Here is a 24348-nt window from a genome sequence, read left to right on the forward strand (position 1 = left end):
TTCTCGTCTGGATTTCRCTAACATTCACTTTACATCATTAGAACTTATTTTGCTGTTGCCTTGTGGTAGTGGGACATTTCTTCTCGTGTAGATACAGACTGCGAATAGGTTCTCTCGAAGAAAAATAAGAGGTAATTAGACCAAGCTGAATCACCCTTGCTTGGTGTTAGGTGGCTTTCCAGAAAACGTGGCTCTTTCTGTAGCTCTTTTCGGACACTTTCATATTCTTCATCATCATTTTTTTGGAATTATGTACTATACCCAGCAGGGTTTTCACTGCAAACAAACTACTTTCCTTTCTGTAGTCWCTGTTCCCTTTTATACATCCGAAGATTGTGCTACCTCGCTCAGCCGTGCGGGGAGCTCCTACCCTGGTGGTTTCTATGACAACGTCTTGGTCCCTTCAGACACTGCTTTGCTAGATGCCGTCTCCCATTCATCAAGTAAGACCTACATTTTGGTTTCCAGACCCAAACATAGCCTTATAATTGTTTTCATGGGCTTAGCCATCAAGCTGTGCTCATTGCTCTGTAGTGCTGTTATGGTTCCCAACGCTGCCATTTTGGACTYTTTATGAGCGTTTTGCCAGCGATGATTTTACATCGTCTTCCAGATCTCCGGTAATTATAACGAGAGGCACTGAGTCAAGGGCATGTGCTACCTGCATTCTGCTGGATACGCTACGAGTCCCTGTTTAGTGCCAGCCTTCTTGTAACAGCCTTGTTTAAAACTAAATTCACATATTACAGATGATACTGATGCTGAGCAGAGTGTTTCACACTGRCTTAAATCTGTGCAATTGGCTTAATTCCTGAGTTCACGAAAAAAATCTGGACAGTTCGACAAGAGCTGCAAAGTCCCGCTGCCGTGCTCCAGGCCTTTCCATCCGGTGCGGTCACTCCCGTCTTGAAGGACTGTGACATGCAGCRGAAAACAAACACATCACACAGATACCGGATGCCACCAAAAGCCTTTTCTCAGCCATGCCAGAACAAAAGATCTGTGCCAAAAGGGCGGCTGAGAGGGAAGCTGAGAGTCATGCCAGCATCCCAGGAGGGAAGGAGCCRTGAGGAAGCCAAGGGTCAAGATGCTGAGCATGGCCTGATGCTTGGAATAGTGACACTTGAGTAATTGAGAGCCGTGCCGTGTGTCAGTCCCCTTGTTGGTGACAACATGTAGCCCCTGCTTGCTAATTTGGGGCCGTTCTTTGGGGAGGAGTCGAGAGGGGCAGAGCATCTTGCCGCTGTGAGTGTTGCAGCGTCTCCATCCGCGTTGTGGGCAGGTTGAACGTCCTGGGAAACTTGCAGGCGAAAGAGACTCCATGGGCAGGTATGTCTCCAACAGCACATCGGAAGGGCAGCTCTAGATAGCAGACTCTAGATTCTGCTCTCTGGGAAGGGAAGAGAAAACTCCGAGCTCCAAAGTATGCAGAGACAACTTCAAGGCTTCCCAGTGATCGGGAGAATGAAAACATCCAGCTTTTTTGGAATGCATCCCTTTTGTTAGGGACTCTTRTGTCACACAGGAAAAGAAGGAAGGATTAACTCCAATGTCAGAGGCTCTTGGCTGCAAACAGAGTCCAAAAGAGCTATAAACAGACTCTGGGGAAGCCAACGCAGTATGACTGCCAGTTAGTGTGTCACCAGATACGCATTCCTGATAAACCGATCAGGAGCAGCATCCACAGAAGCAGAGTTTAGTGGCATATCCCTTCTCCCTCTCTCTGTGCATCCAAATAACCTATTCTGATTCATCTGCATTATTATTCTGGGTGCTGTTTTACAGTAGTGTCTTTCCACGCAGGTCCTTTGGCTGGGGAGATGTGCAGCACATACCTTTGCCATAGGTCCATGCTAAGGATAGCCAGATGTCACAAGGGTATGAACTTTTGCTTCAAAGTGGAAATCACTGCCCAAATGCTTGTATCACAACCAGGCAGTGTCTTCCAGACAGGGCTGTCCTAACAAGACTTGGAGGTGCCTATGAACTCAAGGACAGCTGGCAGTGTCGATGGTCAACAGCAAGCATGCGGGCCATTGCTCTGCACTGCTGTCTCTCATGAGTGGCCTCTATTGGACTGAGTCCAGTCTGGTCCTTATGCAAAGCCTGGTGAGTTCAGCCATAAGGAATGAAGCAAAGGTGAGATGGCTCTTCCTCCTGGGAACTGCGTGGCACCAGAGAGGATTTTTCCTCTACCTTCAACAAAAAAACCACTCACCCTTGTAGCCATCRCCCGGCAAATGCAACAGCTCCCTGCTGCGTTTCTCTTCCCCCCTTTCCTTGATGCAAGCAGCAAGTTGACCTGCTTGGATGGGGACACTGCCTAGACAAGAGTGTCCTTCCAAGAGCAAACCRTGTCCCCGGCAGTGTATCGGGACAGCGCTATCCATTCCACAGCCCTGCAGGCTGCTATTCGGGCTCTAAAGCCCCTCTTCTTCTCCCACTACCCTTCAGTGTCGCACCCCCTTCTCTTTCCTCCAGGCACTTTCATCCCCTGCTCCCACATTCACCCCGGTTGCCTCGTGCGCAGGGCCGTTGCCGCTAAAACCTGCTGCTGCTTGACATTTGCTGCCCTCCTCTCGCTTTATGTCCCAGCCTGTCACCCTCGCTGCATCCTCCCGACCGGCTGCGGAGATTTGCGGTGGCCTGCAGCGAGCACCTGGGAGGGACCCTGCCCTGCTGGGGTACCTTCTCCTCGGCCCACCGGGGACATCCCGGAGCCAGGGCCCCCAGATGGTAAGAGCCAGCCAGCTGCCGGCTCTTCAGGACTCCTCTTTCTGCTTCTGCAGCAGGCAGTTGGGGGGATGTTGGCAAAGCAGGGTATGAGCTGCATTGCTAGAGCTTTCCTAGCAGATGCTCTTCTCCTCCCGCTACCAGCTCTGCGGGCTCCTCCACCTGCTGACTCCCAGGCTTCCCAGTTGCATAAATTACTCCATGAGTTTAAGGATCATTTTTCCTACACCTGCCTGGGGCTTCAGAAACCTCCTCCAAAGCATCTGGAGATGACTTTGGGCAGAAAACAAAAGCCTGTCCATGATGGATGGGGTGGAAAGTCCCCTCTGGTGAATCAGTGCCTCCCCTCTCCCAGCAACGTGCTGCCACCCCCTGCCGCGTGTGAGTCCTGGGAGCTGACAGAGTGGCTCAGGAGCTCACCTTTTGCTTACGTGTTTGGAAGGGGTGATTTATCTTCCCTGTTGTACTTGGCAAACACAGTCTACTCTGCTAATTGGCTTGCCTGCGCACAAGGCTCTGAGTGCCAGCACTCGGGCAGGTGGAAATGCCAGAGGCAGGTATGTGAGGCTCCAGACACACAGGAGGCCAGACCCGGGAAGATGTGCCGCTCACAAGGATTTCGGGGTCACAGTGCTCAGATAGCTGAGCATACGCTTGGGGGTGATGCTGATTAGTGGTGCTTTTCTGTGGACCATAATGCATGGCTGTATCAAATCAGGTTAATGCTGCTGGCTGGCTGGTTGTCCCTTGGTCCGCCTCGGAGTCCCCATGATGTAGTAGTCCCCTCTATCTCTTTGTAAAATGATAAGTCTCGGGCTGACTCAGTTCAGGTAGGACTCCAGCTCAGTCCATGTTCATCACTGCCGCTGGTAAGCGTGCAGGAGGCTGCTGCATTGGTAGGGCTGGGCAGGAAATGTTCTTTCCAGAAGAAAAGAGCTGAGATTTCCAGAATTTCCCCGCAYGCAGAGGAAAGCCAGCCTGGCAGAGTCTGCCATGAAAGACGGCAAGGGAACGAGCTCAGTCTCAAATTAGCAAGGCTCAGTGGGTCCAAATGGGTGCCCTGCAGCAGACATCATTCTTCCAAGCTTTTGTCAGGAAATATTTCTCTGGTCCAAGTTCTGTATGTTCAAAATTTCAAAATCAGTATGTTCCTAAGAACAGTTCTGGTTGCAATTAACTGGCATTTTCTGGGGAAATACCATTTTGTCGGAAATCTGGGGGGCAAGTTGGAGGGACAGAGGGCTGCCTCCTGCCAGCTTCCCTGCTTTCTGCCAACCCCGTACTGATGCCGTCGCCTTGGTTTGGAACAGACAGGGTTTCGATTCGGAGAGCGGGCCAGGAGGTGGGGATGACCTTGGCGCTGAATGACCCCATACCCGCTCCAGCAGGCTGCATCGCTGGATGCCGGGATCCTCTGGAGTGCCGGTGGTGCATCTCCTCTCAGTGCTGAGAACAAAGTCCTGCCCTCCTCCGCGGGCAGGATGGCAGCATGCAAATGAAGGTTGCAAACTCGGTTAAACAAAGAGCCTAAAGACAGCCAACAGCTTTCATCTGCCTGAGCCAAGTTACGGGGCTTGTGGCATTAGGAACTGCTTTAAAGGCTGTAATCTACACCAAAGGCTTCGTTGATTCAAATGGGGCCAGAGCCAGGACCCAGCTTTGGACTCCGCGACTGCGTTTTTAAGATTTTCCAGCATTTGTAGTTGCAAACTTGAGAGGCTGGAGAACTGGGCCTAATGGGAATTTTTCCAGGCACTCAACACACTCAAACAACATGGGTATAAGTCTGGTAGTGCTGCCTTGCCAGCCATAGGCGAGGAGTCTATGGAATAAAAATCTCACAAGCTGTAAAATGCCAGCCTTTCGTAGCTCTGGCAATTCCAGTGAATTTCCCAGCCCTGTGACTTTTTATGTTTTAAGGTGAACGTTGTTTGTTAAATATCCCTAGTGCTGTCATCTCCGTGACTTTTAATTGCTTTCCCCAACTTCTGCTGGAGATAATCGGTTTCAAAAGTACGTGGCTCCTGAACATGCCATTGCAGGGAAGAAGAGTGGCAAAGAGGTGGGGCRGATGAACATTTTAATAGTCCCCGCAATACTCAACACTTTCAACRGCAGAGAATCACGAACACAGAAGTGCTGGGGGACGGGTCTCTGGAGGTCTCTAGTCCAGCCTCCCACACAGCCAGACTGTCACCAATGCCAGATCAGAAAAAGCTTCCCTTCCTCACCAGAGTATTCCTTCTCATGGTGCTTTCTGCGCTCATGCTGGAGGAAAGCATCCCAAATTGAAATCTGTTCTCTGTCTTCTTTGGAGCGGGAATTTCAGGCAGAGTTTCCCTGCCCTTTGGAGCATCCTCAAGGATGTTACCTTCTCTCTCCTCTCTTGGAGCTGCTTTGAAGCCTGCAGGGCTGGTGTTGACAGATGCAGGCAAGCACCCAGGAGCGATAGCGGCTACAAGGCACACAGCACCTTTTAATGTGGATCTGTAGAGAGTGGCACTCTGGTGGTCTRTGGCACAGCTTCCAGGTGGTCCAGCCAGGGGAATTTAGGACACAGTGAAGAGAAAGTGGATCCTTCAAGAAACAGAATCCATGTGCTATCCAGGAGGGCTCAAGGGGGTTGCCAGAAAAGGCAACRTGGAAACCTGGGCTGGTAGAATGGCCGAGAGTCTGTGGCTTTACCTGGAGAAGTGGAACATGGAGAAGGTTTTAAACCAAAGAGGTCAGTTTTAAACTGGACACCTAGATGCATTTGGATTCTGGGGGCATGAAGCCCTGGGGCCTTGAGATCAGCAATGGGACCTGAACAGGGGATGGCTGGACCATTGCACAGTGACTGTAAGAAGCCAGTCACCTGCTGGGAACCGTGTGGGTCTGGAGCATCTCAGGGCAAGGAGTGAGGACCTATTTGGATTAGAGGTCCCTGGGGTGAGCACCAGGGCAAGGTGCTTGGGACTGCAGGGGAGCACAAAGTGATTTGTCCTGGCTTTTCACTCCTGCGTCTAAGGAACAGGGRTCCTCGAAACTTTCGGAAGGGAGCTGAATTAGAAGAAGCCGAGGAAATCTGACCTAGCTCTGCTCTGCCTTGGGGGCATTTCAGCCACACCACCCCAGAAGGACAGGGATTGGGGCTGGTTTTTAYGGCGATGCCTGACAGATTATCCTTCAGACTTCACCTAAGCCYTGCGGGGAGGCAGGCATGAGTGTTTTACCTGTGTGCAGCCTTGCACAGAGGCATTGTGAGCTTCTGTCATTTGAAACACCGGTTTTGGGGCACTGCCAGAGCCTGGATCCCAGCCTAGATGTCACCAGGCCCTGTGATTTCAGGGTCTGGGAAGCCCTCGCTCCAAATCCTGACCACAGCACCTTCCTCGCTGTTGCACAAAAGTCACCCTTTAGTCTCAGCAGAACAAGCTTCTCATGTCGTCCAGGGCTTGAAGCACAAATAGTGCTCCCARATCTCTGGGGCGCTGCATTGAGGAATGTCCTGCTCTGATGCTGATGGGGATCCCGTTCCCCGCACGTGTAGGTCTGCCGGCTTTGCCGGAGCTACGTGGGTCACCCAGTAAGGCTGAACGCCTGGAGAAATGCCCTGGGGGACGGGGGGGTGGCACTGCTTGCCCACCTCTCGCAGAGTTTTTCCATGTGTCTCTTTCCGCCACTTTTGCAAGGTGGTTGCAGGAGCTCCGGCATCCGCTGCCCCGTGCTCTGTCGGCAACTTTCTCCCCCACATCTGCCCACTTACTGCCCTGTCCCTTGGCCTCTGGACTCGCTGGTGCCTTGCAGCATCACGGTGCATTTCCCTGCCACTCTGTCTTCAGCCAGAGGTCGTGCAGTTAATCCTGACCCCAGATCACAGCCGCTTCTGCATGTGGGTAATTGAAAATGCCAGAATTCCCTGCTGACCCTCTTATAATAAAAGCAGTTCCCAGTCCGGTAACCTGACACTCCAGGGACCAAGATCTGTCAGAAGGGCTCTGAGGAGATGCTGGAAAACTCCCAGCTGTTCACCTCTTTTTTTCCCCTGGATAATTTCAAAATGTTCCTGAGGAGAGGCCATGGGCCGGGTTGGCTTTGCTCTCTCTCCGTCAGGACTGTTTTCCAGAGCAAATGTTGACTCTGTCTGACATGACATGGGTTAGTGGTATTAAAGTGATCAGAGATAGGGCTTTTGCTGCCTGTAACCTGACTCTTCCAGCTAAGCCAGAAAATGAATGGAGACCCTTTGATTATAGCGGGACCTCAACAGCCCTGACCCACTGACGGGCAAGGAGTGAAAGGCTGAGTCCTGCAGGCCTGGCAGGTGAAGGAGGCAGGGGGCTAACTGCAAAACGGGGGGGGCAGATTGCAACTGGCAGTGTTTCAAACGGTCGCGCACATCATGAAAGAGAAGCTGGAGCAAGATCCCGGGGTCCTCTGGCAGGTGGTCCAGGGGCTGAAGCGACACGGTCTGTCCCCTTCCCCCCCCACACACACACCAAAAAATGCCTCCAAAAGATAGTGGTGGGATAAGGAGGTCGCTTTAGGATCTTGAAAAAACAGGGCATAAAACCATGGAGAAAAATGGGCCTATTTATTTCTCATTCACCCAGTGCAGTTCTTCTTTCTGTGATGCCCCCTTGCTGCTTTTTGTCGGTTTTATCATCACGAATTGCCCCGAGCTTTACGCAGCAGTTTCTCCAACGSCACTAATTTCAGATGCATCTCGGATCTCTCACGCTGCTCCCGGCAGGGGTTATAGGGAATGCAGGACTTCTTCAAAGCAGTCTGGGCCCGGAGGTGTTTGGTTTGACCCTGCGGTAGCAGGGAGGTGCAAGAAGTGAAGGCAGCAGTTCAAAACACGGCTCTCTCCTACCTGGTGGACCCGTCGGCTCCTTTCTTTTTAGTCCGAGTTTTTTCCAGCTCCAATGTGCTCGGTTTACAAGTCAAAATATGCTTTTCTTAAGGCAGTTGAGGCTTCAAAAGTCATGCTCCCCTATCAGCATTAGAGACAAGGTTGTGCTCTCCCCACCACCCACATCCTTCTAGAAGGGTTGTGCATGCAGTGTAAAGACATAGAAACGACAGGCACTCGTCCCTCTCTTGGGCTTGCCATTAGGAAAGGCGAAAGACTAAAAATCCTTCTTACAGAGGTGAAGCAAGGTTGAAGACACACAGCAGAAAGGGAATACCAGCTCTGCACAAGTCGTTTGAGGAGCGGACTGAGTCAGAGAAGTATCGTGTTGGATGCACTCGGAGGAATATCAAACCTGAGCGAGGAGGTGGATGCTGTCTCTGTAGTTAAGGGAGATGGTTGCTAGCTACGGAGATCGATTTGGGGGTTTATATTTGAAAAGGAGGTTAACAAAATTGGAAGAGGTTCAGAAAAGAGTTATCAGATTGATCTGTGGGCTGATAAATCAGTGAAGCACTCAAAAAACCCACTTACCTACTTAGGTAATAGAAAAGAAGATGAAAAGAAAATGTTATGATCTTTCATTTCTTCCATAGGGACAAAACTCTTCCTTAGTTTAGCTAGCAAAAGCAGACAAGATCCAGCATTTGGAAGTCCATACATTTCAACCTGAAAATAATATGTGCATTTTAGAAGAGAGTAAGTAACCATGAGGAAAGCTTCCCAAGAGACACAGTGGGCTCTTCGTAATTGCAGTCTTTAAAGAAAACTGGATGTCTATGTGTAACACATGCACAGGGTCAGCCACAAACATTTCAGCTATATTTAAATCATTCTGGATTCTGTGGCCAGCCTTGTGCAGATGTTCAGACCTGGGTGTTACAGTCGTTTTTTGCAGTTTGCTTCGAAATCAACATGTTCTTGCACTGTCTCATCAAACTGCCCTGGGTTTTGCAGTCAGCATGACCTTCTTTGGGGTGTTGCTGCACTTAGCATATACCTATTTCTCTCAGAACACTCAGACTTCTTCCCTTTTTTTTTTTCTTCCCTTTCCTTCTTTCCCTTAGTGTTTTTATCATTTTCAGCRGGTAGACCAAAAAGAAGTAACTATTAGGTATGAAAGTCAAATACCGGCTGTAGCAAGCTGAGCACTGAGCAATGGTACCAACATACAACTTTGTCCATACCTCAAGTTAAGCAAATTTTTATTTAAAGTATCGAAAAATCTCTTGTGGAGGGACCAGGAGTGGTTAASCTGCCTCTGCTATCATGGAGCTGTRCCAAGCAGGGTTTCGGTTTTGACACTGACCTTTGCAGAGACTGCAAAGACTGCTTAAGGAAGCCACGAGGCCGGTGGGCATGGGTCTCGCTGGGTTCCTTGCCCATGGAGGTATTAGCCTGCATGCCGTAGCATCCTCGCTGAGYGGCTCCATCACAATAAAACCTGGACATGCTTTCAAGCAAGGCTAGAAATCTGTAAAGAGATTCACAGCCACTAATACATTAAATAAGGATCCCTTTTCTCAGCAAACCRTCATTTCTTAGTTATCTGGAAATACCTGGTACAAAGCAGTGAGAGAAGCTCTACCCCAGTCTCGCATCCTCAGGAGACTGACACGGAATTTTTTTTTCCAGTTCACGCATCCTTCATCAGTAATTCCAGGTCTGGAAACAGAGCCAAGTCCTCRTCTCAGCTTCCTGTGCCCAGCACTGTTATGGACTCCAGATGCAGGACTGAAGGACAGGGAGGCTTTGCTGCAGTGCCTGAGGGTACTGCATCTCTGTTATGGATCATAAGCAAACGTTGGAAGAACTTGAGTTCCATAGTCGGGGACCAGACCAAAATTTTTTAGATTAGTCTTTAGGAGAAATGTTTTCTAAAAAGTTGAATGTGCCTCAACTAGAGTCATTGGGAGGCAGGACAGGGAGGGAACTGTTTTACAGTAATGTGACAGAGCAGGATTGTTTTTTAAAAACAAAAATTCCTCTTTTTTTTATTTCTGGAATGGGAATGGAACCAATCGATAAAGACTAACAGATGCTAATATAGAGAGACTCTTAGCCAGGGAAACCCCATCCTGGCAGGTTTCAAAGACTTGGCTGAACAAAGCTAAAGCTGCCCTGATCTGGTGTTGGGGATGATCCTGCTGTGAGCAGGCTGGACTAGAGACCTCAGCRGTCCCATCCCACCAGTGCTGCTGAGATTCGGTGCTACTGGGAAGTGCGAGGAGCTGAAAGGTACAGCGAAAGCCAAGGGCTCGGTCTACAAACAGATGTTGTGTCTCACGTTTCAGCCTTCACAGCCCCACTCTGTACTAAGTGCGGAGGCACAAAAGCCTCTAGGTTCATCTGTTTCCCYGGTAAGGTCCCTTGAAATTCAGCTGCACGTAAATTAGGCACCTAGACTAAGCTGATTAGCTAGGCCAGAGGCACTGTCCTGAGACAGACCGAAGCGTCGTGGTGCCTAATTCACGTCTGTCTCGCTGGCAGACTTCGTCAGGAGCATGACTGTAGCCCAAACCACAGACAGAAAAGAAGCAGAGGCCTCTCCTTTCCTGTTATCGTTTGGTTAGATTAGAGCACTCGTTCAGGATGTCTTTCAGACCCACCTGGATGCTGGCGAGACTTTAACTTGTGTGTGTGAGTGAATCATTGCCCTCTGTACAGTATATGCAGCGGTTAAATATTCAATGGGCTGAACAGCCTTGTGGCTCTGGTATTTCTCTTGCCAAATCAAGGTGTGACTTTCGGTTCCCGCCCCACTGGGTGTCTGAGTTTTTTTCTGGGAAACAGCCAGTCAAGCAGGACGTAGGATCCAGATCTTTCCAAGAAGTATTACGCTGGTGCAGTCATGCTTATCTGCGGTGCAGCAGCGTTTGAGAGCTCTTTGGGCTGCTCTTCGGGCTGTGGTTCTGCCTGCTGGTGACAAGGAAGCCAGTTCAGGTCCTCGTACCAAAACCAAGAACTTCACCCCAGCCTGGGGTCTAGGAGGTGAGAGACACAGAGCAATGAAGAAAAGATCTCGGCTCTAAGAGACCCTTCACCGTGGGATAGCAAGAGGATTTGTTCAGTGCTCGGGGCATGGCCACCTTGTGGCATGGAGCCAGCATAGTTTGTGAGGACACTGGTGTTTAAGCTGTCATTACGGTTTTGGCAAAGCCCAGCAGTTCTACCTCTCTCTTCTTTGGGGAGGTTATGGGCATACCGCTTTGCTCTATCGAGGCCTGAGAACGGGTTGCATCTGGAGCCCCATCCTCCTCACGTGTTTCCGGTTGTTGGCTGAGGCAGGTCCCCACTCTCTGTTATAGGTCACAGAAAAGCTGGGCAAGAAAAGGTGTCAATACCCTTGGAGATTTGTCCAGCCTCTTTTACAGGCAGAGCTGCTCCCAAGCCAGTGGAGTCTGCTCAGCTCCAGTTTTCAGCCTATTGGATTAAGGTAAACTGCAGAAGACCCAAGCCCCAGCCAAGACAAGGGGCTGGCTGTGCTCGTTGGAGTCTCCTGGGAGAAGCTCTAGCCAGGTGTAGCTGCCGCTAACGAGCTCTCTTGGTTGTCCCTGATGAGAGGGAGCTGGGGCCTTTGATCCAGGTGGCCCTTGATTAGGGTGGGTCAAGCACCCTGGGAGTCAGTGCTAGGGAGAAGCCTATATAAGAGCCAGGCCTGGAGCACAGCTCCCAGAGTGCAGTGAGCAGAGGCAGTGAGCAGAGGCAGCAGTTTGCGCAGAAGGGTGCTTGAAGGTGCCTTCATTTCTGATGCCTGCGGTGTGCGCTTCAAGCATGGTCATGACATGCTGCAGAGCACATTCCCCAGTAGCTGTTGGAGCTACTGCATCAGCTGTGTCAGAAGCTGGGACCCAGACAGACCCTCTGACAGCAGATGCAGCTCTCCAGGTCTCGGGCTGCAGGGAGGGCTTGGGGCCTCTCCGGGAGGCCTGGGCTGGCAGTCAGGTCTCCTGCAGAAGGTGGGCTGCTGTTGACGAGTTGTGTCATCAGGTAAGGGAGTTACAGGAGGAGGTCAGTAGGCTGTGTAGTATCTGAGAAGATGAGCAAGAGCTAGACAGGGTATTCTTGGAGACTGTACAGCTTCAGGAGTCTCAAGCCCCCACAGCAGTGGAGTTGCCAGAGGGCTCTGTGCCATGTGAAATGGTGCATCATAACGTTGTAGAAGGTGGCTGGAAGCTGGTCACTCCTCGTAGGAGGAGAAAGGCTCCTACTCTTCCTGAAGACTTGCATTTGAAGAACAGGTTTAGTGCCCTCTGGGCTGAGGAGGAGCTGGGCATGGCTGCAAGGGAAGCAAGTGGGACAACAGACCCTGTGTCTTGCAGGAACACCTGGAAGAAGCTGTGAGTGATTTGTTGTGGGGGACTCCCTGCTGCAGGGGACGGGGGCACCTATCTGCCAACCTGACCTCTTGTCTAGGGAGGTTTGTTGCCTGCTGGGGGCTCGGGTACGAGATGTCATAGAAAGACTGCCAAGGCTTGTCCACAGAGCACTGGAACAGGTTGCCCGGAGAGGTTGTGGAGTCTCCTTCTCAGGAGATATTCAAAACCTGCCTGGACGCGATCCTGTGCAACGTGCTCTAGGTGACCCTGCTTGAGCAGGGGGGTTGGACTAGATGATCTCCAGAGGTCCCTTCCAACCTCAACCATTCTGTGAAAACCTTGGAGGTATTCCTAGCGTTTCACCCATGCTTCTGCCCCAAAGAGGCTGTAATGTGACAGATGGTCATCTCTCCTGCTTGTGTTCTGAAGGTTCTGTTACAGCAGGGGATGGGTCACCTGCCTTTTTGTGCCAGTGGATTTTCATTAAGCATACTTTACACTCCAGCAGTGGTTTTGGCTTGGTTTATGTCTCCAGCAATTTGGAGAAGCCACAGGACTCCGCTAAGAATTATCTAAAGAATCCGAGGCAGTACCAGAGGGACAAGAGGATTTGGAAAAGTCTGGGCCTTTCAAGGACTGGAATGGTTCATTTTACCTCCAAGTGATTTGAGATTTCAGTAAAGAAAAGGAAGTTTTCCCTCCACTGTGGAAATGAAGCTCTGCTTATTTTTTGAATCCTACATGCACACACCTGGAGACACCATCAGGATACCATCTGCATATACATTCATGTGGGTGACATCAAAAGSAATAGTAGCACTGAGGGCTGGGATGCTCCAAATCCAATCTGCTTTGTGTGTCATGGCGCAGGTCCCTTTTCGAAGATCCCTTTTCCCCATGTGTAGTAACTTGGGAGAACCAAGTGAACCGGCGGCTAAGGGAGTRTCTTTGGTGCTGGGCAAAGCCTGCACCTGGAAATGAGCACTGAAGCTCTGTTTCTTTTGTCGCGAGGGAACAAAGAGGAGTCCTTGTTTGTGGAACAAGGTGACCGATCCCACAGGGCTGGGTTAAATGCTGCCGGGGAATCACTGGTTTTAGCAGCCAGGCTGTGCTCTGGGAGGTGCTGCAAAGATCTTGGCTCAAAGCAAGCTGACAGAACAGACTCTTTTTTTGTTCCTTTTTTCAGTTTGTTGTGTCTTTGCTTTGAAATACTCAGAAACCCAATGGAGAGTTTGTTCAGAAACAACAGTTCAGGAAAGTCAGCTTAAATATTCTGAGATTTTTGCCATCAGGAAGTCTTTGCTCAGCCGAGTTCATYGTGTGTCACAAGGTGCAAGTCTCTTGCAGGTTTTTGTCTGTTGTGTTTGTCACTCCACAGAGTCCCATAGCAGAAAAGCTCTTTCTACATCAGTTTAGACTGGTACACAAAGGTGCCTGATGCTTTTGTCAGAGCTGGAGCAGACCTTGCGATGAGAGTGTCACCGGGTACCACTAACCCAGTTTGGATGTTCTTTATGTTCACTTTAACTGAATTAACTTCTGTTTTCATCTCCTTCCTTTATAACTATTATATTACATGCATTAAATACTGCTGAGGGACCAAGCTCCTAAGCACGGCCTCTGTCTCTGAAAGTTCTCAGTTAAATTAGATAAGACAGGCGGGGAGTGAAAACCAGACAGGATGGCTATCCTCATTTTCCAGGTAGAAAATGGCAGTGCAGAGGGATAATGTGTATTTATGCATGGCCTGAGAGGCAGAGCAGAGAATTGCAATCAGGGCCTTCCTGACTTGGAAGTAGCGAAGAGTCAGAAGCTCRCAATTCATCATGCAACTTTTCAGCTGACTCTGAAGAAACCACTCTGTTTCGGGGAATAAAAGCTGCCAGATACCATCTGTCTGAGCATTCGTGCAGTTATCTGGCCGGAAGCTTTTCCCAGTGACTAGACTTTAGAAAGTCACTCTGAAGTCTGGCTAACTCCACTGAACTGCTTTAAAAATCAGATACGCGGTTCCAGCACATCTAATTCACAAGCAGAGTTCAAAGCCTCTTTCTGTACAAGCTATTGCACTGACCTGTGATGAAGACCATGTTTTATAGTGTCGCAGCATACTGGGCTCTATTAGTAAGAGTATAGCCAGAAGATTGAGGAAAGTGATTATTCCCATCTGCTTGGTGCTCATGAGGCCCCATCTAGGATACTGTGCCCATTTTGGGGCTMCCTGTGGCCCCAGTGCAATGGGGACATCAAACTGGAGCAAGTCCAGCAGAAGGTCACTAAGATGGTCAGGAGGCTGGAGCACATGACATATGAGCATAACTGAGAGCTGGGTTTGGCCAGCCTCAAGAAAAGGAGGTGGAGGGGAATCTAATTAGTCTTCCAGTCCTAAAGGGAGGTTGCAGAGAAGACAGAGCCAGACTCTTCCCACAGGTGCAGTGAGAGGACAGTAGCAGTGGGCAAAAGTMACAGCAAGGGAAATCCCATTGGGATATAAGGAARAACTTCTTCCCCATGAGAGCGTGGCAGCCCTGAGACAGGTGCTCGGAGAGTCTGTGGGCTCTCCATCCTAAGGGACATTCAGGTGTCAGCTGGGCATGGCCCTAAGCAAAGTGATTTGACTGTGAAGTTACCCTGCATGGAACAGCCTGTTGGACTAGAAACATACAGAGGTCACTTCTAAATATTTCTGTGATTCTATTATAATAAGAGACCTCAGGGAATTGCGTGATCAGAGAGTTAATGAGAAGATGCAATAGTGGAGKTTTCTGCCTATGCAGAGATAGTGCTCTGCCCCAGGTGCAGGAAGACCATGGAAGTTGCTTGACCAATTCATCCTATCTGCTCCCTCCCCAAGATGCTGGTGTATGTGCCTTATCAAGGATCGYGATGTCATGTGCTCCTGTTGGGTGCAGCTTTTCTGCTGTTGGATGCAACCTCACATATGTCAGAGAACAGCACAGGGACTATACGTTGCTGTTTCCAAAATAGAGCAGGGGTAAATCTGAGTGGTGCTTTTGCAACCGTGTTTGCCTTTGGATTTCCCATGTGCAGCACTGTCTGTCACAAGCTCACATGGYGTTGTGTGGAGTGGCTCAGGATTTGACAGCATCTGTGGTGGCATTTTGAAAGTGTCCTTAAGTGTGTTGCATCCAGATCAGATGAGCAGTGAGCCCACCTCATCTGTTTGCTCCGTGCTCTTGAGCTATACTAGGGCAGGTTCTCCAAGGACCCGGAATCCTTGGTCATGGCTGATCACAAATGACTTGCACACAAAGGGCTGTAGCTGTTATCTTTTTTAGCTTGCTTGATGTGGCCTGGAGAAGCAGGAGAGACATTGCAGAAGCCGTGCACTCTCAGGTTGGCATGCAGGGCTTTGAGTTTGGGATGAGGGGATGCTTAAGTAACAGAGAGTGCGTGAAGACTTTGGCATAAGTATCTGTTCTTTGCCCTTCTTCAGTTTTAAGAAGGGCTGGACAAACCCAGAGCTCTCCATTACCTTGCTGAGGCTGACACATATTTTACCTTGCTTCATGACTGGGGAAACCAGGGCAGGTGAAAGGAAACGGTGCAGCAGCATGGTGGCAGGTTTTGTGCTGCTCTTGCCGTTCCCACACCTGATCCCTAATCCCCTTGACCCACATGGAGTACACCTCCTMGGAGCCACGCTGGTCTGGTTGACTGAATCCAGCAAATTGGTAAATAAGTGAAGAGACAAAGACRGTGGATCAGGACAATGTACTCTGGTGGTATATCTTGACAAGGGTCACTCAGCTGTAATTCTTTACGATGCTGTGCTGGATGTGCTGCGGCCAAGCTGGTCGAAGCAGTGCAATCTGAGAAATGCCCTGTGGCAAGTCCTCAGCTGGTATGGTTTCTGCCACTGCTCACGATGCCAAGGGAAACTGGACTGCGGRTGGGTGAGAGGTGCTTTACTTTGTGTGCTGCTCCTCCAAGCTGTTTCTCAGAGCTGTCAAATGAGTTCTTCCATGAAATATTGAAAGGGTTGGACCTGGTAAAAGCCCTTCTGAGTGCAAGCCTTTCTGCATCCATCTGTGACCAGGCCTGTGATGAGAGTGATGGGGAAGCTTTCTYGCTACCGCTCTCCACCCCTCTCCCACCCCCTGAGGGTTCTCCTCCGCCCTGAAGCCGCCAATGCAGTGAGTTGGTTCTGGCAGGCTTGCCAGGGCTGACTCTGTGCCGGAGTTAGCTCTCTCCGAGGCTGGATTGAAACAGGTTGAGGTTGCCAAGGCTGGAGTGATATCGATTGAGATTTGGGGTGGCCTCCAGACTGACATCAGTAGAGGCTGTGTTGGCAGTGCCATCAGCCGCCTGGGTGCAGGATAGGCAAGGACACGCGCTCATCTTGCCAGTCTCAGCCCCAGTGAGGAGGAGGCAGCAAGGGCGTATGTGTGTCAGCTCTTCCTGCAAGGGTGGAGGGCTCAAGGCGAATGCCTGCATTGCTGTGGCATCTTTGCTGTCAATACCTGAGCTGACCAGATTAAAACTAGACCAGGGTGCTCATGCAGGTCCAGAGCAAGCAGAATCAGACCCRCTCAGGGTTTCCCAGAGAGCTGGCAGCTCTGTGCTGTGAGCTCCCCGCCCCATCTGCTTCTTGGCACAGGTCCCTGGAGGACGGTTTTCCCGCAGCGTTGCACCAGCTAAGACTGCAGTGTCCCTACCCGGCCGTGTGTCAAGCCGTGTAGGCAACACAGGGCAGTGCAGGGGGTGGGCAGCTGGCAGGGTTGTCTGAGGAGCTGCTGGAAGGTCCCGTTGTGCTCGGTGGGAGATGTGGTGTCTGGGGGTATGTTATTTCCAGGGGACTCACCGCTGTCAGCRTGTCAGGTCAGGTTTACGTTGCCTGCTCAGGCTGCTGGATGCACCTCCCTTGATTGGCACGTGCGGCTTGCAGACCCAGCACACCGAGGCGGAGAGGAGCCGCTTGCTCCCYGTAGCTGCCTGCGTCTTATACAGCTTCTTTATGCAAATGCTGAAGTACAAAACCCCCTACCTCCCTATGGCAAGCAGGGAGGATTGCGTAGTGCTGGRCCGGGAGCACTTTTCCAGAGGAACAAGGCTGTGATTGCTCCAGCCCTGGGTTCATTTCGCCCGGGAAAGGAATGATCTCTTTCCAGCTTTCCTGCCAGAGATGCTGCCCTACATTGTTCCTAATTACAAACTCTTGGTGAACAGTAGAAATGTTTTATCCTCCCCTAACTGCTTTCTCCAAACAGCAAAAGCCTGGATCTCCTAACCCCCGGATGGCCTTGTGAGTGCTGGAAGTGAATTCAGTAGCTCCATGTAGCAGTAATACCCAGCTTGCTGTCCCCAGCTACAAGATGCAGGTCCTGTCTGTGCAAGCATCCGACTGAGACCTTTCTCTCTCTTTCTCTCTTCCAGCTCCTTCTGCTGTGTCCATCATGCATCAGGTCAGCCGCACTGTGGACAGCATTACCCTCTCATGGTCTCAGCCTGACCAACCCAACGGCGTCATCCTGGATTATGAGCTGCAATACTATGAGAAGGTACTACAGAACCTCAGTGGAGTCCAGCTGTGGGATCCATAAGGGAGGAGGTGGTGCAAAGCTTTGCATGAGGACATTGCTTTTCTTGCTGCAGTTGGCCCTTGTGGGTGGCAGTGACTGTTAACCCTTCAGAGCCCAGCAATGGGTGCRATGACCCTGTTAGCTGCTTAGATATCCCAAGTATGTGTGAAAGAGAATGGAAAACTCTTGGTCTTCCTGGAGGACCTTCTCCTTCCTTCACTTGTCCAGTACTTGCAGCAGGTGGGCCAGTTGTGGGAAGAGCTAGGTAACCRGGGTCCAGATCCAGGGTCTAAATTTTCCCTTCACCTGCTGGGTCATTAGTGGAGAATGGGGATGGTAGGGATGCCACAGAGCACATGTTGTGCCAAGGTGGACCGCACTAGCAAGTGGCCAGTCTTTGAGGTTTGGTGTCACGCTGTCAGTGCATTTACACTAAAGGTGAGTTCGCTACCTGCATGTGGCAGCCTGAACCCGCTGTAGCTGTGCGTTGTGCCAAAGAGAAGCTGGGCTGGACTCCTCTGGTGGGTACATGATGCACTAGGGGCTTTGGGGACGCTGATATGAGGTGACAGAAGGGATCCCACAGCTGTGGCTCTTCAGTCCCTCTGGAACATGCCCCTTCCGCCTCCTACCTGCCCAAGAGGGCGGAGGGATCAGCAAGCCAGGGTTGGGGCAGGGTGTTCATCCTACGGAATGGGAGGAAATCACGGGACTGAAACTGTATGGCTGCTGAGGGATCTGAAGACCGTGTTGATGTTGCTGTGCCCTCCCAGAGCCTGCCAAGCTCTGTGTGGCTGCAAACTGCACCCGTGCTACCCAGGGGAGATGGGGAATGGGGAGCAGGAGAATTCTCCTTCCAGGAATCTGCCCCCCTGCACAAGAGCTTATAAACTATACATTAAAAATTGCAAACTAACTAATTAAAAAGCTTTATGATTAAATGGAACTGAAAATATTTTCCCAGCAGTTGCCGGAAGAAATGATTAATCCCCCCCACTGCCTGCCTGTGACCTATTTTCTCATCACCAAGAGCCAGAGGGAGAACAGGGAGGGGGGAGTTTCTTTGTAAGCTGTTAAATAGGTCCTGACCTATATTGCATAAATCACAGCCATTTATTTGACCCTTGGAAATGATCCCAGAATACGTAGCAAGATGGATGAGAAGGTAACAAGACAGATCTGGAAAGCAAGAGGGGTCCTTTCCCCAGGGACACTCTAAGCAGAGACAGAAGATCTCAGGGAGGTCATTCTCCTCCTCTTACTTTCTCTTATTCTTTCTCCCTCTCTTTCCTCCCCCTCTCCCCTATTTTCTGGGAGAGGCTGTAAAGAAAGAGAATTTCTGTCTAAAGGGGAAGCTGCTGTTCATGGCCGGGCTTGGTGGCCATCCACAGGGTGAGCATCTATTTGCCACCCTTCTAGGAGATTAGGGTGCAGGGTGTCACTGACTGCAGGGATAAGTGGCCCGAGCTGCTCTCAAGCAATGGCTTACATGGGAGCAAGCTTGCGAGTGGAGCACAAGCCCTGCCAGAGTGAATATTGCAGGCTTGGCCCCTCAGCATGCTGAGGAGGGGCAGTGCCACGTGCTGGCGCTGAGGCTCTTGCTGTCCTGATATCTGAATGTCTTGGTCCGTTTCTTGCTGGTGCTTTGGTGGAAGAAGAAAGGCCAGTCTTTATCTCCTGCAACCAGGATGAATGTCCTTCTTGGAAGGGGATTGTTGGCTCAAAGCTTAGATGTATCCAGTCCAGCAGCAAACAAATGTCAGAGGATTTGGAAGCATGTGGAAGAAAAAAAGGGATAAGCAAGAGCTAGAGGTCAGTACCTGGCCAATGGCAGTGGATTTGTCTCTTTTCCAAAACGCCTCTGCGTTTGTTAGCCTTTACTCTCATAACTCTGAAGTCCCAGTTGCACACACATAGTCTGATCTCTCAGCAATTGCCAATAGCTCATGTCGTCTTATGCTTCAGATGGTGAGTCAAGAGTGCTTTAGATGCAGGATACTTTCCCTTCGATCAGTTCTGAATTTACTCTCTCTCCTCATTTACTGTGCCAGTTTATCTACGTATTGAGGGATCATCTCAGTTACAACCACAACTGCTCTTCTAATGCCTAGACACTAGTTTTACAGTGTCATTGGGGAAGGTGTGACTCATCATGGACCTGGCCAGCGCCTCCTGGTTGCTTAGACAGTGGTACTACCATCTTCTCCACTGTCTCTTCCATCCTGTCCCGCAGGCATCCTGACTTCTGGTTTGCTTTTTTGAGTAGGGCTTTCCACGGAGTTGTCCCTCCAGGCTTCTCCATTTTTGCGTTTTCAGCAATGCAGTGATGTTATTTCCTTTTCTGTCTGGTTGGCAGAATTGAATCTCGCATTAATCTAGCCATTGCAGTGCTGAGTTTTGAAAATTCAAAGCCATTGACTTGATCCCTGGAAGCAATCCCAAAATGCATAGCTTTGGATCTGCCGTGGTCTTCCCCTGTTTCTCATCAATATTGCATTTGGAATCTCAGTCTGGATAGGGTGTGTGACACATCCCAGGTGTGCTCTCACTCCATTGCCAGTCTGCACAGATGTGATTTTCTTCCAAAATGTTTTATTGCAAACTGTCCCATGTGCTTCTGAATGCTCAGAAAATATCTCTGGAGCTGGTTAAATTATTTCTAATGGGAATTTTTTCCTGTTAGGAAATTATATTTTATTAGCATAAAAACAGTTCAAATGTAAGGATAGTAGCATATGCATCTTAGATCAAGTGTTTTGGCTCTGCATTTTAAATTGATTCTCTTCTGTATAAAGACATAAATTTAAAAATTAGAATAAGTGCATTGATGTTAAAGGGAGCTGTTCACATTACCTGAAACAAAGGTATATTTTTGTTTCAATTTGGCATATTATTAACAACATTCCTATTACTAGATATTATTTAAAATGCCTGTACAGAGGCAACATTATGATTTTTCTTTCCCTTGTACTTAGAGCAAGTCAGTGCAGATTGTCACCCAAACACTGCACAACCCCCCTTCACTGTGGTCCTCTCCCTAATGTATTTTTTTTACCTCCAAGAGGCACCAATAGACCTGGCAATATTTGTCTTATTAAAAAAAAGCAAAAACAAAAAAAGTTCYTTTCATTTAGAAAGGACAGAGTAGTTTCTGTTCAAGGTTGCCAAATTCATCCCAGAATGTGGGACCTGGAGACTTTCAGTGTTGCCAGTGATATCTGAGAGAGTTGCGGGAATGTGCAGGATGAAAAGGGTTTCCAGCCGGAATGGTGAAGGGACAGTAAGTCTCTTGAGTGGGTTTGCAGAAGGTGCAAATGCGTCTAGTTCTGCACACCCTCACCAAGGGACACACCTGAACACCCACCCACCCAGCCTGCAGGAGAGGTGAGCATTTCCATGCAAAGGCTGCTTTCCGAAACTCTGCAAGACACGTTCAGTCTGTGGTGACAACTTGTGTGATTTCCTAGCGGGAAACCTAGCAGGGTTTCCTAGCTTCTCCCGCATCGTGGCAGGGATTGACTGCACTGCTTGKGCAGTTTCAAACACTGCACAGATTAATTAGCACCCCTCGTTAGGTGAAACGTTGGGCTTAGCGTATGCACTAAGCAATTTTGCAATTGTTTGAAGATGTTCGGCTCAAATGTGTTAGGAGATGCAGGAGCCCTTTACTGTGTGGAAGCAATGCTGGTTAACAGGGTCAGCTGAAGGGTAAGGGAAAGGGGAACCGTGGTGGTTGACAGCCGGTTAGTACAGGTAGGAGTAGAGTTGGGTGTAGCCTTCATGTTACCCATGAGTTCCCAGCATCCCCAGGGCAGGGCTCATGCCGAGGACGATTGGCAAGGGCTCCTTCCAGTTTGGTCCCAGAGCTGCTGTGTGCCAGCACAAGGGGCGACCTGGCCCATGAGGACTTTCCTGGACATCAGCCGTGCAAGGGAGCAACCTTCCCAAGCCTGGGACTGAAGCTTGTGCCTGATGCTTCCCATGCCTCCCCAGGATGGAGCGAGACCTCCCATTCCCCTATGCTGCCCAAGCCCTTGGAGGGGGCTCTGTCTGGGGTCAGCAGCCCCAAGGAAAACAGTGAGAGCTAGAGGATAAAGAGGAGGTGTTGGCTGGGAGCTCTGCTAATCACTTTCCCTCAATCCCCGTCTGTGCCTGGGATCCACGTTGCTTCCGTCCGGGGCTCAGATTTCTTGTGTGAGGCACTCGACACCTGATTAAATGTTATTGGAAAGCAGCTTGACCCAGGCACCCTGGCTGGCTGGCCTCTCTGCTTCCTGATGGTGAGATTAAGGTGGCAATTGCAATGTTTTAACGTGGCCTTCCCTTAAGGTTTGTGTGATCAAGGAGATCACCCTACTGAATACATCCATACAGCCTGCTGCTAGCTTCTGGTGATGCCTAGTCCTGCGGTGAAGCAAAGGAGATGTCCATGACCATGGAGGTCAAGACCACCTTGCATTCAGCAGATGCTTGGCTGGGAGGGGAAGGGCTCTTGTGGTTTGACATCCCCAAATGCTATTGCTAAACAATATTCCCCATAAAAGTCTAGGAGCTTTGGACCCCAGGATCCATCCCCAGAGTGTCCAGCAACACCCTGTTACCAGATCTGAGCAGCTCTTCTAACGCACCTGATCCCACAGGTTCAGATGTGTGTTGTGATTTGGCACCCAGTCTTGGACTAGCTTTGTACATGTGGCTCTGTTTGCTCCAGGAACTACAGCAGATTGTTGCCGTGCAGACGCTCAGAAGAGCTGTCTGCCAAATTAAGTTGGTTGGCATTTCTCTTTGGCTTTTTTTGGCTGGTAAAACATGACTTTTTAGAAATAGTTTTTGCAAGTCCTTCAAGCATTTTGCAAAGGCTATCCATCGGATGGAAGAACAAAGAAGAACAAATGGAAAGGGTCCAAGGTTGGATCAGACACAGAAGGAGAGCGTGAGGAAGGAAGACAATGCTAAGAGAAAGTGGATGCAGAAAACAAAAGCAGCTCCCATTCCCACTGAGTTCAAGGTCTGGAAAAGCTAACTTAGGTTTGTAGCTAATGCCTTACTCAGGGCATTTCTAGACGTGTGCTAGCCCAGTGATAGTCACATATGTTCTTCTGTGGCTCCCTGCCTGGGGGAAGAGTCAGGAAAACGGCCTTTTTGTTCAGCTCCATGGTCTCCCTGTTCACTGAACTTATGCCACTTACATTGCTCTTTTCTTCTGTGTTTCCTTCTAGACATATATCACCTGATTCTGGAGCAGGACTCTGTTTTCTGATGACAAATCTGTTTTCTTGACAGGATCTGAGTGAATTAAATTCAACAACAGTGAAGAGCCCCACCAACACTGTGACAGTGCAAAACCTCAAAGCTGGCACCATCTACGTCTTCCAGGTGCGGGCACGTACCGTAGCTGGTTATGGCCGGTATAGCGGCAAGATGTATTTCCAGACCATGACTGAAGGTGAGTCTTCAGCTGCCTCTGCATAATGGTGATGTAGGACCCAAGGGTGCAGAGAGACTTGAGCAAGATGGAGATGCACTGGCAGCAGTGCTGATCCCCTTGCTGGTAGTCTCATCATTGACTAGACAGATACATTTATCTGATACAGGACCTGGAGAGAGGCATGGGCACTTGGTGGTCCGTGCAGGGAATTGCACAGACTAGGCCAATTTCTGCCCAAGCTTTGTTGGCGTGGAGACCTGTCCACTCATTTGGATTTAGAAGAAACAAAATTCCATGCTTCTTTTCTGTGTAGCTGTCTGTGACAAATACAGAGCTAGCGTCCCTATCTACTAAATTTGTACTGCTAAATAAAACAGGCCAAGCCTGTTTTCTGGCCCTGAGGCCAGGTATTAAGGCACAGCTTGCATCCACAAGCCTAAGCTTTCCCACCCCAAAAGGATAGCTCCATCCAACCTTCCTGTTAGGGAAGAGTCCCTGTCACGGCCAACCCTGAGCCGTGCCCAGAATGGTGCTAGATGGCACAGGCCAAAACCATGCCAGGAAGCACGTTAGCAATGGCCCTGAAAACGCAGGTCAGTGCAGGGGCCCATGTTCTGGCCTTGATGTATTTATTAGCGTGGACCCAGCCTGTGCCGCAATAACCAGTTCCCTCCTCCTTGTGTGTCAGCTGAGTACCAGACCAGCATCCAGGAGAAGCTGCCGCTCATCATTGGCTCTTCCGCAGCAGGGCTGGTGTTCCTCATTGCTTTGGTCGTCATCGTGATTGTGTGCAACAGGTAGGTCAACCCAAGAGCACGACCCGGGCTTGTGTGAGTCTCCAGACTGGGCACCAGCGGGCTGGGTGAGAGGGCAACAAGGAGAGAGGGAGGGAGGCAGGGATGCAAGAGGGGAGGATGGAGAGAGGAAGGTTTAGGGGGGAAAGGGATGCCTGTGCAGTCCATTCCTCAACCCCAGCCTGACCCGTGCCCAGCATTCAGGACTCCCTTTCTTTCCAGAAGACGGGGCTTTGAGCGTGCTGATTCCGAGTACACCGACAAGCTGCAGCACTATACCAGTGGCCACAGTACGTACCGCGGCCCCCCGCCAGGCCTGGGGGTCCGCTCGCTCTTCGGTTTGTGTTCTTGTTCACTCATTCCTTGTGTCGTGCGGGAAGGGCTCGGGCCCACCTAGCCAGGCTCTCGTGTGCATGCTTAGAAAGAAAGAGCTCTGTTGTTGGCCAGGGCTCTCAGAAATATCGCCCAGATGCCTTCTGATCCCTGCCCCGAGAAAGCTCCCGCCCTTGGGACTGAAAAGGTGGAGCTCTTCCAGGGAGTCGTTGGAGGGATCTGAACTGTTATATGCCCCTTGGCTTGTGTCCGGCAGCCCCACCGTGTCAGCATGCATCTGCTGAATCCTACCTCCGCTTCA

General features: G+C 50.2%; 1 protein-coding gene across 3 annotated transcripts in view; it reads left to right on the forward strand.

Moving 5' to 3' along the window:
* EPHB2 (EPH receptor B2) overlaps positions 1-24348 on the forward strand; it is a 125875-nt gene that overhangs the window by 87284 nt on the left and 14243 nt on the right. The window contains exons 6-9 of one of the 3 annotated variants that reach the window (XM_026067381.1): positions 17347-17471; positions 22776-22938; positions 23609-23717; positions 23937-24004. In XM_026067381.1, the coding sequence (XP_025923166.1) occupies positions 17347-17471; positions 22776-22938; positions 23609-23717; positions 23937-24004 (465 nt within the window). Of the gene's footprint in view, positions 1-17346; positions 17472-22775; positions 22939-23608; positions 23718-23936; positions 24053-24348 lie in introns of all 3 variants that reach the window. The other 2 variants (XM_026067380.1, XM_026067382.1) reach the window with 2 other exon arrangements.

This window comes from Apteryx rowi, unplaced genomic scaffold, assembly GCF_003343035.1.
Source record: "Apteryx rowi isolate R43461 unplaced genomic scaffold, aptRow1 scaffold_259, whole genome shotgun sequence".
Classification (NCBI taxonomy): Eukaryota; Metazoa; Chordata; class Aves; order Apterygiformes; family Apterygidae; genus Apteryx; species Apteryx rowi.